We start from the raw sequence: 16,330 nt of genomic DNA, 5'->3' as shown, positions 1-16,330 counted from the left end.
CCAGGTTAGACTGGAGAGGGGAAGGGCTAGGAGACTGGGGGGGAGGGCTAGGAGACTGGGGGGAGGGCTAGGAGACTGGGGGTGGGAAGGGCTAGGAGAGTCTGCTGGGAGCTCACAGCTGTGTCCTTCTCCATAAGCTACCCTCAACCAACGTCTTCCAGGGTGAGCTCTCTGAAAGTAGATGGCAGAACCAACATAAAACTGCTATCACCTGGGAAGGCAAGGCAGCAGAATGAGGGTTATGAAGAGGAACAAGGCAGCTGAAACACACGCCTGGCCAAAGATCAGCCAGCCAGGCAAGTCTCTCTGGCTCACTTCTACTGACCTTTGCTGGCTCACTTTGCTCAGCCACCCGCAAACTTATCCCAGGATGGAACTCAGTCAGACGTGTTGGCAAGTGCACCCTTACCTGCTGAGCCATCCCAACAGCCCCTTTTCACTCTTTCCAGAGCCCAGCCTGATCATTTAATCCAACTTAACCCACAAATTCCAAGTCTAGCTGGGAACAATCTAGAGTATAAATTTATCCTGCCGATTTCTAACCACTTTCCAAGTGAGTATGCTAAGTGCTGTGGAGCAGTGATTCCCAAGCACTTAAGCACAAGCACCACACCAATCTTAGTTACCGAGACTTTAAGAGAGTGGAGCTCCAGGATGGGGACTTTACAAAGTTCAAGTGGCTCTGGAAAGCTGCCAGGTCTGGGAGTCACTATTAGACAAGTTATACAAATGAACGAATTAATGCTCCCAATTTATTTCAACAAAAACCTGTTTAAACTCCATTATTAGGGAGGGGAGATATAGAGTTTGCTTTCTATTGCTGTGATAAACACCATGACCAAAAGGTTTATTTCATCTTACAGCCCATCATAAAGGGAAGGCAGGTCAGGAGCTCAAGGCAGAACAGAGGCCATGGAGGAATGCTGCCTAATGGCTTGCTCTCTAGGCTCATGGTCAGCTGCCTTTTTTGTTTGTTTGTTTGTTTGTTTTTCAAGACAGGATTTCTCTGTGTAACAGCCCTGGCTGACCTGGAACGCGCTCTGTAGACCAAGCTGCCCTTGAATGCAGAGGTCCACCTGCCCCTGCCTCCTGAGTTGCTGGGATTAAAGGTGTGTGCACCGCCGCCTGGCTTCAGCTGCTCAGAGGTGCCTAGGCTCCAGTGGGCTGGGCTCCTCCACACCAGTCCTTAATGAAGGAAAGGCCACCACAGGCCTGCCTATAGGCCAATCTGATGAAGGCATTTTGTCAATGAGGGTCCCTCTTCCCGGATGACCCTAGCAAAAAGCCCTAGCACGCAAAAAAGAAAACAATAAAGTACATTATGAAGCCTATGAGGGACACTACTGAACACACTGTAGGATGTAACCCTTGCCCTGGGAGAGTTTGCAGACAAAAAGGAAGGACAATATTTATAACAAACAATTATGACACCAGCTAAAGATAGAAAGTGTTTGTTTATCATCTCGCTGAAATGTGCACCCTGGGAGATAAACACAAAACATCTTTTTTGTTCACTGCTGTATCTCCAGGGGATAAACTAAAACCTAGCACATTGTATTCGATAAATAATTGCTAAATAACACAAAAAGCTAAAAATAATTTTAGTTTCAACTAAATAAATAAGGAAATAGCATTTTTGAGAACAGAAAGAATTTTAAGAGACAAGGACAGGCAAGCTTCTTTTTGCAGTAGATGGTGGTTAACACAGAGACCCACACTGGTCAGTGTGCAGAGAGAGAGACTGGAATGCTCAGTCCTAAAGGAGACACCGATACCACAGGGATCACTACAGAAGAAAGGGCAGCTCACTACAGTGAAGCAGTGTTTTCTAGACACAACAGGCCTGTTGCACAAATGAACTCACAACTGGGGTGACTACGAGATGCACAAGATCAAGCCAGACAAAATCCCAGTATGGGTGTGAGAGTTGGTCAAAAAATTCCACCCCTAGCTGAAAAGCTGTTGGCAGGTGATGGTTGCTGAGAGAAGGAGAGTCAGTTTTCTCCAGGGATGTGGCCAATAGGCTATCCATATTCCAGCAGCCAGCCCTACACTCATGCACATACCGGCAGCCCTAAATGGACTCATTAGGCTTTTAAATAGAACACATGAAATTGGGAGGGAATGTGGGAATGAGGGAGGAGTCAGAGGGAGAGAAGAAGAGGAAGAATGGATCAAAGCATATTATATATACATATAAAATTCTTTTTTTTTTTTTTTTTTTAAGAAGCAAGGCAAAGTCAGGCAGTGGTGGCAAACACCATTAATCCCAGCACTCAGGAGGTAGAAGCAGGCAGATCTCTGAGTCAGGGGCCAACCTGGTCTACAGAGTGAGTTCCAGGACAGCCAGGACTGTTACACAGAGAAACCCTGTCTGGAAAAGAGAGAGAGAGAGAGAGAGAGAGAGAGAGAGAGAGAGAGAGAGAGAGAGAGAGAGAGACGGCAAAGAGAGTTGCATTGATGTTACTCCTACAACAGCTAAGAAATGCTGAGCTGCTTATATATGTGAACTCATTTAACATGATACTGTATTCCTAATTTATAGACAAGAAAACTGAATCAGCCTAAGAACTTGACCAAAATTTCACAGCTAAAAATCTAAACACGAGTCTCTAGATACATTGATTAGGAATTCAGACCTCATTCCCAGTGAAACAGAACGTCTTTGAAGGTTTTTCTCTGAGGAGAGGTGGATACTTGCATTTCTGGTAACACCTTTATAGCAGTATAATTCATGTCATAAGATTCACCAATTTAAAGCAGGTAGTTCAGTGGTATTTGATAAATTTGTGGATTTGTACAGCTATTGCCAGTATCTAATTTTACGAACTAGAAGAAACACTTTTATGATACAGAAAAATAAACATTATATTCATTAGTCATCCATTAGTAATCATTGTTAATCCAGTCTCTGATAATCACCAATCTACTTTCTTACACAACCTAGGTCCATGTTGTGGGAGAATTGTTTGTACAGCCATTCCTCTGTGCCACTAAAGCCACCTTGCATCAAAGGATGGAGTCAACAATTGGCTGACCAGAATTAGCCATAGAGTTCTTGGAGGACTGAGGAGGTTTGCTAGAGAGGACAGTTAGAGAGAAGAAAGGATTTCCCGGGGATTTTCAGGGTTGGTGGTTGGGGAAACGTGGAGAGTGGGTCAGACAATCGACTCAGCGATGTTCTTGTATTTATCAGGTCTTTATCTCAATTTCTGACTCCCACATTTTTATTATACTGGAACAATTTAGATATTCGTTACTGGTCCACCTACCCTATGGTGGGCTGGGGCCTCCCACATCAATCACTAATCAAGAAAATGCCTCCACAGACTTTCCTGTAAGTCAGTCTGATGGAGATAATTTCTCAAATGAGGGTCCTTCTTCCCAGATGACTCTGGCTTATAATAAGATGGCAAAAGAGCCAGCACAGCAATAATGTTGCTCTACACATGGCTATATAATCACCTGATCAAGTCCCTGCTTTCTGGGTTATAGACCCAGAACTGGAACTGCTGGGTCACAGAACAACTCTGTTATATTTTGGGTGGAAACATCACACCATTTTCCAGAGCAACTATACTACTTTAAACTTCCAAAGATTTCTAATTCCTCCATATCCTTGCTTGTATTTGGGAATAGAGTTTAATAATAAATAAAACCCCAGGAGCTAGAGAAACAGCTCAGTTTCTCTAGAGAGACCTTGGCTAGCATGTACAATGCCCTGCATTCAATCTCCAGCACCATCAAAAAGAAAAAGAAAAAGAAAAAAGGAAGAGGCAGTCAGACAGACAAACACACACAGAAGAGAGAAAGCTGAGAGGATAATTATATCTGTCCTGGTGGGTGTGAGTTGGTATCTCATCATGAACTTAACTGCCATTTCCTCAATGATTAGTGATGTGAATTTTCTCATATTTATTAGTTATTTTTACATTTTCTTTGGGAAATGGTTTCAACCCTTTTTCCCATGAGCTGAGTTCCGGTATCCTTTATATTCTGGATTTTAACCCCTCATTAGATGTGTTGGTTTTGAATACAGCCATGTGACAAACATTTTCCTGGGGAAGCATCTACTCACTGGGCCACAGAGGTTTCCTAGTGAGCACTGAGCTTGCCTTACACAGCAGGCCTGCACTAGGGGATGGCTTGACCACGTGTGTGGTTAACAGGTGGTTGGGATGGTCTGCACTTGGCTGTGCTGGGGGGAGGTCTTTTGCCCCACCCCTTGGCATTCCTTTAAAAGCCCTTTATAAGAGACAGAAGGGTCCAGTGGGTTTTGATCCAGGTCCTCCTGAGCTATCCTGTGTTTCTATCTGTCTCTCTCTCTCTCCTCTATATTTCTATCTAAATATTTCTAACTTCTCCCTCCTCAAGAGTATCCTGGGGGAAAAAGTGGGAGCTGGTCTCCCTCACTCACTCCAGATAGTGAATCCACGACAGATCAAAGTACAGATACCACCAAAGTCCAACTGGTGAACTATGAGTTTTATTGGGGTTACTTACAGGAATATAAGCGAGAGCTTACAGGAGCAGAAATGACTCACAGACAGCTGCATCACCAAAGCCTACCCCAGCATGGGTGACAGCTCACAAAAGCTGGGGACTGGGAGCACACTACAAACCCTGCAGGTGGCTCAGGAGGTTGGAGAGTGTCCTTTCCAAGTGCCTCAGTTGGTCTAAACCTCTTCCAGACAACTCAGCTGGTTTCTGCTCCTTCCAGACAGTTGGTCTGGTCTCTAGTTTTGCAGCTTGGCTTGATCGAATTTTCTTTGCAGCTCAGCGTCTCCTTAATCTGAGAAGGACTCTCAGCTTTTTTTTCCCCCTTAATCTGGCAAAGTGGGGCCTAGTGAGTCTGGTCAGTTTCAGGAACTTCCTGAAGTGATTTTGAGTTGTTCACCTTCCTTCTTAAAGAGCTTCCCTACAGGATGGCATGTTTCAATCTCTGAAGAACTATTACACAACAAATACCTATTGAGCAAATATTTCAAAAGGAAGGAGTAACAGACTATATAAAATTCTACAGAAGTCATAAAGAAATGAGGGCTGGAAAAAAACGATGCTGTATTTGGCCATCATGAGGTTACTGGTAACCTTTAAGAGATCAGTTTTAATTTAGAGAATGAGAGCACCTGGCATACTATAAAAACTTCCAAGATGGGGTGAAGAGAAAGGAACAAATAAGAATGTGCAACAATGTATGTAAGGGCTACTATAGTAATAATGAGTACTCCACAGTTCCTATGCTGGGATTCGTCCTAACAGCTTCACTATTGATGAATTCAATAATCAAAACAATCTGTGAAATACCATCAGTTTTAAAACACTTTATCGTGTGTGTGTGTGTGTGTGTGTGTGTGTGTGTGTGTGTGTGTGTGTGTACACGTATGAATGAATATCACATGTATGCAGGTATCTATGGAGGCCTAAAGAGGGTGTCTGATTCTCTGGCTCTGGATTTACAGGTGGTTTTGAGCTACTGGATACAGGTGCTGGGAACTGAACTCCATCCAACAAGTGCTCTTAAATACTGAACCAACTCTCCAACCCCTAGATAGTATTATGTTATCCATTTACAGCAGAGAAACAAACATAATAATGAGCCAGAATTACACACACACATCAGAGTATCTTACAAACACATGGGATAGGAAAGACTTTGTGATTTGAGCAAAAGATCTGGAGGACTGGGATGATGGCTCAGTCAATAAAGTGTTTTCCATGCCATCTTCAAGATCTGAGTTCAATCCCCAGAACCCACATAAAAAAAGCCAAGTATATGCCTACAAAAAGCCTGCAAACCTGTAGCCAGTGCTGAGAAGACAGACAGATCCCTGGAGCTTACTGGCTGGCCAGCTTTGCTGAATAGGCTCTATTTTAAACAGAACATTAGTTCTTTATTTTGGGGGACATAATATAGAAGAGGTTTTTTTATACTAGTAACAGCGATGATGTTGGTGATGTTTGACAGGTTGGTTTATCAGGTGTTATTAGATTTAAGCAAAATAAAAACAGGCAGACTATGAGTAAATTCATTAATACTACAGGCTTTATTCAATAAAACAATAAATAGAGGAAAATATATTGCCAAAGTTTTCAAAATAAACAAAGCATTGCTTACTGAGTATAAATAGTGAATGGATGTACAAAAGGCTATGTTACTTACCTGATCTATCATGTATTTGTACCTAAAAGCAGTAATAATCTTTAAAAGAAAAAATTAAAAAACTGCATGATGATAATAAAACTATATAAAAAAGAAATCTGTAATGTTTATTTTTGGAAAAATGACTCATATCTGATAATAGTTCTGTCATCTTTCTTGTCAATATTGTCACTTTGGATCACCTAGCTATAAACTAGGATACTAGCAGGCCATATGGAATGTCATACAAAAGGAATTCCATAAAAGGTTAATCAAGCTTGTGACAGTAAACAAATTTCTTAATCTTTATTGCAACATGAGCTGTAATTTTAAATTTTCTTTTTTTATAATTTTTATTTTATATTCATTGGTGTTTGCCTGCATGTATGTCTGTGTGAGGGTGTCAGAAAGTCTTTGCAGCTCAGTATCTCCTTAATCTGAGAAAGACTCTCAGGAACTGGAGTTCCTGAGAACTGGAGTTACAGACAGTTGTGAGCTGCCATGTGGGTACTGGAAACTGAACCTGGGTCCTCTGGAAGAGCAGCCAGTGCTCTTAATGGCTGAGTCATCTCTCCAGTCCCTTAGAATTTCTTATTAATTATATTAATGGAATATAATTCCATATATATATATGGAATTATATTAAAATAGTTGAATTATATTAAAACAGATAAAATATATTCAACGGTTTTCATTTTGCAGGGTAATTACTTCCTACTTAGTCTCCTTAATTATATCTACGTTAATAAAACACTGCATTAAATACTATTTTACAAGCCAGGTGGTGGCGGCAGCGCACGACCTTAATCCCAGCACTTAGGAGGCAGAGCCAGGCAGATCTCTGTGAGTTCAAGGCCAGCCTGGTCTACAGAGTTCATTCCAGGAAGAGCACCAAAACTACACAGAGAAACCCTGTCTCCAAAAACAAAAAATAAAAAAACCCAAACAAACAAAAAACCCCAAAACTCATGTGATTTTATTGTGAAACCAAGATTAGAACCCATAACTTTTTTCTTTTTTCCCACTGACCTACACCTCAAATTCTGACATCCTTCACTTTTAACCATGTGGCTTGCAGAATAAAAGCAGCTGCATGAGAAACAAGTTCAAGGTTGTTTCCTTCAAGGATTAACTAGTCCTTCTGGGTCTGAGCAACCAAACAACCAAAACCTGGTTCCATCCAAATGTTATGGATATATTTTCCACCCAACAAATTCTGGATTTCAACAAGCAATCCACTTTCTGAATATTGACCTGGATGAAAAGGTAGGCATGGTCAGATCTTCTCTTCCAACGGGAACCCAACATATCATTGTTAATTGTTCTCTACATAACTGTACAAATAGAATCCAGTTCCTTCCTGTTTCTCAACTATTTGTCAACCAGAGCTTCCTCTTTTTTGAGACAAGGTCTCGATGGGAGGTGGTGGCGCACGCCTTTAATCCCAGTGCTTGGGAGACAGAGCAAGGCGGATCCCTGTGAGTTTGAGGCCAACCTGTTCTACAGAGTGAGATCCAGGACAGGCAACAAACTATATAGAGAAACCCTGTCTTGAACTTCCCCCCACAAAAAAGAAAGAAGTTGTTTCCCAAAGTGACTATATTATTTTGTAGTCCCCCAGCAGCACAGCAGTGATTCTGTCCCTTTAGTCTCTTTGTTTTTGGAACTGGGTCTCACTATGTGGCCCTGGCTGTCCTGGAACTTCTTACGTAGACCAGAAATCCATCTGCTTCTGCCTCCCGAATGCTAATATTAAAGGTCTGTACCACCATGCCCATTGGTATTTCAGTCTTTTTATTTTTAGCTAATGTAGTATATGTGTAGAGTAGATATTTCCTTGGATTTCAATTCCCATTTTTCTAAGAACTAATGATAATAAGTATTCAGATAACTGTCTTTGAAGCAAGAAAACATTAGGGTACTCCATCTCTGCTTAAACAGCCCCAGGACCACACTTACCTAACCCTTATAAGGAGGGAGGAAAAAAAAACAGACAAAAAACACAAAGAATCAAAAAAAAGTTTCAGAGACTCTTAGAGTCAAGTACCCATTCAACTTATAACTTGCCTAAATAAAAATGGTAACAATATAATCCTTAGGACCTTAGGGTTTGGTATTTTCAACCTTGGTTTGGACTCTAAAGGAAGATACAAAGTTTATTAGAAACAATTCTATCAAAAGCTGGTAAACAATTATTTATTGATTCTTACATAAATAAGTAACTGTATTAACTCAATATATAACCAAGAACTAGTTAATATCCAGCTTTGCCACTTTTAAAATACACATTTTAAAAATTAGAAATATCCAAAGATTAAGTCATAAAATGTCAGCATATCTTCCAGACTCCAGTTACATATAAGTTAATTAAGAGATATATCCATACTACAAATTATAAAAAATGGCACATGATTGTTCTTTCATTCGATAAACATTTGTTATATATAGTGAGCCTGGTATAGTGACTCATACCTATAATCTTAAGACCTCAAGAGGTTGAACCAGAAGGATTACAATGAAGTCTAAGCCAGCTTGGGCTAAAAAATGAGAAGTCACCTTAAAATAAGTACATAAATTAAAAAGTATTTCTGTTGCAGAATATTTGTTTATGTAAAGATGTGCTGCATTTGTTTATGTAAAGATGTGCTGCATTTGTTTATGTGAAGATGTGTTGCTGTATTACCTTGACTGCCTAAGGCACCTGATTGGTCTAATAAAAAGCTGAACGACCAATAGTGAGGGAGGAGGTATAGGTGGAACTTCCAGGCAGAGAGAGTAAGTAGGAGGAGGAATTTAGGCTTGAAGAAAAAAGAAAAGGAGACAACAGGGAGACATCAGGGGCCAGAAAGACACAGAGGAAGCAGGAAAGTAGGACATACAGAATGAAAGAAAAGTAAAAAGCCCCAAGGCAAAATGTAGATGAAGAGAAACAGGTTAAATTAAGTTAAAACAGCTAGTGGGACAAGCCTAAGCTGAGGCCGAGCATTAATAATTAATAAAAAGTCTCCATGTCTTTATTTGGAAAGCTGGTTTATGGCCCAAAGAAAAATCACAACTATATATTTCCTGAACACCATTTAGGATAAATTACATTAATCTCAATAAGAGAGAAAAAGTTATACTGAAAACCAAAACCAGTGGACAATATCACATGAAAAGTATCATAGAATAATTTTGCATATGATCACAAACACTGTCTTAGTTTGGTTTCTGTTGCTGTGATAAAGACCATGACCAAAGCAACTCAGGGAAGAGGGTTGTTATGTTGGCAAGTTTGGAGTTTTTCCCATCACTTTCTATATGATATGCTCACACTAAAAATTCAAGCTTATCTCTCTTCTCCTTTCAGGATTTTTGTTGTTCTGGATGTGGGCATGTTATTTTTTGTTTGCTTGCTTGTTTGATTGGTTGCTTGCTTGGTTGGCTGACTGTCTGACTGGTTGATTAGTTGGTACTTTTGAGAAAGAAGTCTTGTTAATTTTACATTGTGCTTTCAGAAACTCCTGGGTTCAGGCTCTTCTCCTAGCTCAGCCTGTTGAGGAGCTGGGCCTACAGGTGCACCGGCAGCAGGCCATTCTTAGCATTCATTCATCCCACCGACACTTACTGAGCACTAACATGCGTGTACGGGAGTTGGGAAGACGGGAAGAGGGCTCAGTCGATAAAGTGCTTGTCTTTCAAGCACAAGTTTCTGCACCCACATAAAAAGCCAGGCATGGTGGTGCACTTGCAATCAGCGATGAACAAATTCCAGGGTCTTGCTGGCTGGTCAGGTCAACCTAGCCTAAGCCCTGAGCCCCAGTTTGTAGTAAAAGAGCTTGTCTCAAAGTGCAAAGTGGGGGCTAGAGAGAAGTTAAGAGTGCATACTGCTCTTGCATAAGTCCCAGCACCTACATCAGGTAGCTCACAATCATCTGTAACTCAATGAATCCAGCACCTCTGGCTCCAAGGGCACCAACACTCACATGCACATATTGACATGCGCACAGACACACATGCATATAATTAAACATATTGTTTTAAAGAGAGGAGAGGTAAAAGGCTCTCGAAAGTATTGGAATGATACCTGATCCTGATCTCTGGCTTCCACATAAACATGCACACATACCTGCACACAAACAGAAGCACACACACAAAAAAAAAAAATTAAAACTTCATGTATACAATAAGGGAGGAAGGAGAGAACTCACTATGAAATACATACATACATACATACATACACACACACACACACACACACACACACACACACACACACACAAAGATTTAAAACTTGATAAATTTCTTCACTAAAGAAATTATACCAGGCCAGGCAGCAGTGGCACACGCCTTTAATCCCAGCACTTGGGAGGCAGAGCCAGAAGGATCTCTGTGAGTTCGAGGCCAGCCTGGTCTACAGAGTGAGATCCAGGACAGGCTCCAAAGCTACATAGAGAAACCCTGTCTCAAAAAAACCAAAAAAAAAAAAAAAAGAGAGAGAGAGAGAGAGAGAAAGAAAAAAAGAAAGAAAGAAAAGAAAAAGAAAAAGAAATGTTACCAGACCATGGAGATGGCTCAGTCGAGAAAGGCAGTTAGCACTATGGCCAGTGACTTGACTTTGATACCCAGGACCAAAGTGAAGTGAGAGAACATATTCCCAAATTGTCCTCTGATCTCTGCACACATCATTTCATAAATGTACGCACACACAAACAAATAAATATAACAGGGTTGTTGTTGTTGTTGTTGTTATTTTAATGAGCTGTATGTGGGGCACATCTTTGGTCCCAGTACTTGCTAGGACAGAGACAGGCAGATCTCTGTGAGTTCAAAGCCAGCCTGGTCTACAAAAATAGCAAATTCCAGGGCAGCCAGGCATACATAGTAAGTCTCTGTCTCAAACAACAAGAAAATTTAATGTCACCAAATATCCCTTAAAGGTATACAGCTGCCGTTTGTGATATCCTACATATAAATTAAGCCGTTTCCATTATGAAATTTTGTTGTTTCCCATTCTATTTGAATTTACAGAGGATACTATAAAGCTTTCTAGTAGGTTTAAATATCTTTTGTGTCCCCCAATATTGTATATAGAAATTAATTTCATATAAAATTCATTAACTGGGGCTACAGGTATAAGTCAGTAGCAGAGTGTTTGCCTGGCCTGGGCTCCATATCACAAAACAAATAAAAACAGTAACAACAAAAGGAACAATTATACTTGTTATAATTCACAGGAAATTTTCATAGATATGTTTATTGATGATACACAACTATACATAATTATAGACTTACTACCTAATGTTCATTGTGGAACAATTGTGGATAATTTCTTGAAATTGACCTTTTCTACTACAACCGTTAGCTTTGTAGTTATACCTATCCCACACAAGGTAGTACTGGCATCCATATAAAACACAAATAAAACATTTTTAAAATCTGAATTATATTACCTTCATAACAGTGAGGGATCAGATTGCAAATTTATTAACACAGCTTCAAACTTAGAGAAATACACACAAAGACTAAGGGGGGGGGATTTCGAGACAGGGTTTCTCTGTGTTGTTTTGGTGCCTGTCCTGGATCTCTCTCTCTATAGACCAGACTTGCCTTGATCTCACAGAGATCCCCCTGGCTCTGCCTCCCAAGTGCTGGGATTAAAGGTGTGCGCCACCACTGCCTGGCTAAGTTTTCCCTTTTTAAAAAAGGAACAATATTTCTGAATCGGTATTATTATGTAAAGAAATGTATCTTTAAACACAATAAACCTACATTTCTCCCTTTTGTTGACATCAAGGTAGGAAGTTTGAGTTCTAATTCAAAATGTGATGTTTTCTGCAGAGTACCCAAGCACACTGACCTCTACTGATGACTCAATGTGGAAAGTAATCAGAAGTTACAGAATTATGCTTATATGTGGAAAGTACTTTGAAGTTACAGAATTTAACCTACATAGTCTTTATAAAAGTTTTGATTGCTTTTATTTTCTGTAAAAACTTTTGTGTGTTGTGCTTTTATTTGTTTGTGAAAGGGTCTTACTATGTAACCAAGCTGGCCTCAAACTCATGATTCTCATCTCCACCCAAGTATACTCTGCTGTGAAAAATTCAAACAAACAAAAACACATTAAAAGGGGCTGGATAGATGGCTCCTCAGTTAAGAATGCTTGATGACTGCTCTTATAGAGGTCCTGAGTTCAGATCCCAGCACCTACATGGGGTGCTGTAATTGTAATTCCAGCTCCAGAGGATCTGACCTGCCCTCTCCATACTCTGAAGGTACCGGCACTCACATGCACCCCCCACACACACACATACTAAAGCAATTACAAATTAAAAACATCTTTTTAAATTTTCCATTATTAATCTTTTAAAGGATATTAAAATTTGGTTGCTCGAGTATGTAATCTTAGCACTAAGGGTACTGAGGCAGGGGGATTGCCTTGAGTTTGAGGCCAGCCTAGTCTACAGAGTAAGAACTTGACTCAAAAAACCAAAAATTTAAGGCTGGAGAGATGACTTAGCAGTTAAGAGTACTTGCTGCTCTAGCAGAGGATCTGGGTTAGGTTCCCAGCACCCACATGGCAGCTCACTACTGCCTGTAACTCCAGTTTCAGGGATTCCAACACCCCCTTGTGGCATCCATGGGCATCAGGCACACATATAGGCACTCACATGTATAAATAAAATAAGTCTTTAAAACAAAATCAAAAGAATAAAATGATGTTATTATAAAACTATCCAGAATTCTCTTCCTTTCTACCTTTAACAATCCCCAGTTTCAAGACCATAATACGCCTTGGAAACACTAAGGAAATACAGAGAATTCTTAGTGGGATGTAAGAATTAAATTGAGTTTGGAGTGAGGTTATAAACTAAAGAACATGATTTACTATGAGACTATATGTAAATAACTCACTGATCTCTTTGCAACGCTTTTAGAAAACTGATCATCTAGATTAAGTCACACAAAACATTAAGAGGGGTGGGCTTCTAGTTTTATATATTACAAGGTGATTAATGTCAAAATGCTTTAAATAATAAAGAAATGAGATATCTTCTTCCATACTTTCTAGTACAAATTAAGGTCAGAGAAATAAATAACACAAAGCACCTTGTTCTCCAATAAAGTATAATTCATTATCTAGGAAAGCCAAATAAATCAGACAATGTTTGTTTGTGTCCTTCTCAGAGTCCCTGAAATTACCATGTACAAGTCCATTACCCCATAAGTACCATATATGTGGTTTAAGAGGAATATGTGATTTAAACATGATCTGGATCATCCTCTAAATCTGATTTCACTTGGAAGTTGACATTCTAATCACTATAAAAATAGGTACCTCTTGGGACTAGAGTTACAGCTGAGTGGTAGAGTGTTTGCCTAGCGCCAGAGGCCCTGAGTTCAATTCCCAGCACGGGGAGGTGGGGGCGGGGGAGATAAAACTCTTCTCCCTTCTTCTCTCCTCTTCCTCTTCTCCACGCACGTGTCTCTCCCACAGGCCTGCGCACTCTCTATCCCTGTATTTCTAATAAACTCTTATAAGCGGAAAAAAAAAAAAACAAAACTCTTCTCCCTTATTTGTTCCCTTCAAGTTTGAAATTCTTTCAAATCCATTTCTATCCCTAAGACAACCACTTAAACTGACTCATCAATTTAAAATGTTTTAAATAAGAACCTTTAAAAGTTAACTGTCCTAAACTCTCAGAAAGATTAAAGTTTAGAGATTAATAAAATGAGCCATATTCATTTTCATGTTTTCAACATTTCAATATTAAAGCTGTATACCATAATCACCTATTTATCCAACTTGTTTTTTCTAAAATATACACAAATACACAAAGCACTGACATCTTTCAAATGAGCACAACTTCTCAATCCAGTGTCCCTATATTCTGGTACATAATACATATGCATTTTATAGTTAAGAATTATGGTATATTTTTTAAAAATTTATTCATTCTCAATTTATTCATTCTCAACAGAATTTATTCACTCTCAATAACTGGAAGCAGACTGTTCTATATAAAAACACTGTGATGTACTAGTTTTCAAAGGGAAATAATTCCAAATACGTTGGGTTTACCTGGGGAGAAGAGAACTAGATGTCTGGGTTTGTATATGTATGTGTGCCTGAGCCTGTGAAATGTCCTCCTTTCAACTCCTTTAGAAAAATCAGTATTGCCTTTAGTAAAAATAAGCATATACTGTACAATAAAATACACAAAGATATGTACTTCAAGAATGCTATAATAATCCAAATAGGCCCAAAAAAGTGTTTTAGTATTCTGTATAACAAATCAATGTTAAACAATGTCGTTTTTTTCTTTCTCCCTGATCATTCCACAAATCAGGCACACTTTAGTTAAATACTTAATAAGATTAACAAACTAACTGCAAGCTCAAGAGAAAGAGTAGATGAAACAGAACCAGTTTCCATTTTTGTACAAACAAAAAGATAAAACAAAAGCGAATACGAAGACGTGTTAAATGAAAAGCATTTGAAACATCCAACGTGACTGGCTTTTGATTTACCCCAGTCTGACAAGGAAGGCAGACCCCGCCCCCACTCCAGATTGTGTGGCTTTTTTTTTTTTTTTTTTCTTTCCCATGGATGGGGGTGTAGAGAAGAGAAGCTGTCACATTTCCATCTTCGGTTATTGTTAATCTGCAGCCTAGATTCCCAAGCATCACTGGCCCAGGGGGAAAAATATTAAAACGGACAATTAAAATTGTCTAAAATGCACAGTATTCTGTTGCTTTTTCCGATGTGAAAGTTAATTACACCCGGATTCAATCTGCTATAACTACAGATTGGCTGTGACAGCCTGTCCCTCAAATACTCCCTCTAAGACCTATTGCTCCAGATTCGCTAACAATCCCTTCTCCTCCAAACTTAAATCAGTCAAACGCGTTTCGAAAATTGTTGCATCCAAAAGGGTACCCATCTCCCCATCCTTATGCCTTTAGTATGGGGAATAAGATATGGGGGGGAGAGAGAGAGAGAGAGAGAGAGAGAGAGAGAGAGAGAGAGAGAGAGAGAGAGAGAGAGAGACCGAGAGACCCCTATTCGCTCTTCAAACAAAAAGAAATGGGGCAGCCGGTGAGGGGAAAGAACAGAAGTGGACCTCAAGGAAACGTTAGGAAAAGTTTTTTATCTGACTTTTTTTTATCCTTCGGCGGGGGTACAGGAGTTGGGCAGAAAGCCGGGGTTTCGATCCAGGGCTTGGGAGGCACCTGCAGAAGAGGCAGGGGACTGAGAGGGGCCGGCCGGGCAGCACCTACCGACTTGCAGCACGTTCTCCACGGAGCCGCTGTCCAGCAGACGGATGCCCCGGCGGAACGGCAGCCCCTCGCCGCCGCCGCCGCCGGCGCTCGCCACGCCGGTCCCAGTGCCCAGCCCGGGGGATGCGCCTGGCCCGGCGGCCCCGGGGGCGGAGCCGGCCGGAGTGGCGACCCCCGGGGGTGGCGGCGGCCCCTCCTCGACCGGCGAAGACCCCGCCGCGCCGGCCGCCGCGCCGGCGCCCGGGCCGCCCCGGTACTGGAAGCTGGAGTACATGCAGATCTCCCGCTCATTCCGCGGGAAGGACCAGTAGACGATGCGGCGCTGCACCGGCTCCGGGATCCGCTCGAAGCGCTCCTCCACACGCTCGTACGCCCACTTTTCCGCCACCGTCTTGGCGGCGCAGTCCAGCAAGGACTCGGGCTGCAGGTGGGGGCGGGCCCCGGGGGCCAGGCAGCCGCCGCCGCCGACCCCCGCCCCTCCGCCCGCTGCCCCGGGAGTCCCGCGGGGGTGGTGAGCTTGCGGGCTGGGCCAGGAGCACAGGCGCTTGGCCGGAGAGATCGGCGGCGGCGAAAGCAGCTCCTCTCGCTCACCTCCTTCCGCCATTGCTGGGGACCGACTGACTGACTGAGGCGGAGGCTGCTGCTGCTCGGGCTGCGGCGGAGACCCCGGCCACGGCCACGCGCCCCGCGCAAGCGCCCAGCGGCGGCGCTGTGGGGAGGGGGCGGGGCGAACGAGCCCACGAGCTCGCCGGCCCGAGTGGGAAGCCGGGGCCGGTCCCGTGCTCGCGCCGCCGGGGCCGCCGCTGGTTGGCCTGAGGACCAGCGCCAGGCGACGCGCGCCGTCCGCCCGGGCCCGCCGCGGGAGCGAGGAGACGCGGGCGCGAGCACGGGCTGCCTCCGCGCGCTCCGGGCGCAGCCAGCCCG

The 16,330-nt window shown here is 42.0% G+C and overlaps 1 protein-coding gene across 1 annotated transcript in view; it reads right to left on the bottom strand.

Moving 5' to 3' along the window:
* The window catches only part of Zswim5 (zinc finger SWIM-type containing 5), a 113,677-nt gene extending 97,569 nt beyond the window's left edge, over positions 1 to 16,108 (bottom strand). The window contains 1 exon segment of the mRNA XM_028889808.1: positions 15,407 to 16,108. Within this exon segment, the coding sequence (XP_028745641.1) occupies positions 15,407 to 16,010 (604 nt within the window). The 5' untranslated portion in view covers positions 16,011 to 16,108.
* Between the last annotated feature and the right edge of the window lie 222 nt (positions 16,109 to 16,330).

The sequence above is a fragment of the Peromyscus leucopus genome, chromosome 2 (genome assembly GCF_004664715.2).
Source record: "Peromyscus leucopus breed LL Stock chromosome 2, UCI_PerLeu_2.1, whole genome shotgun sequence".
NCBI classification, from domain to species: domain Eukaryota; kingdom Metazoa; phylum Chordata; class Mammalia; order Rodentia; family Cricetidae; genus Peromyscus; species Peromyscus leucopus.
Note: the sequence above shows the minus strand (reverse complement) of the source record. Positions and strands in the feature narration are given on the sequence as shown.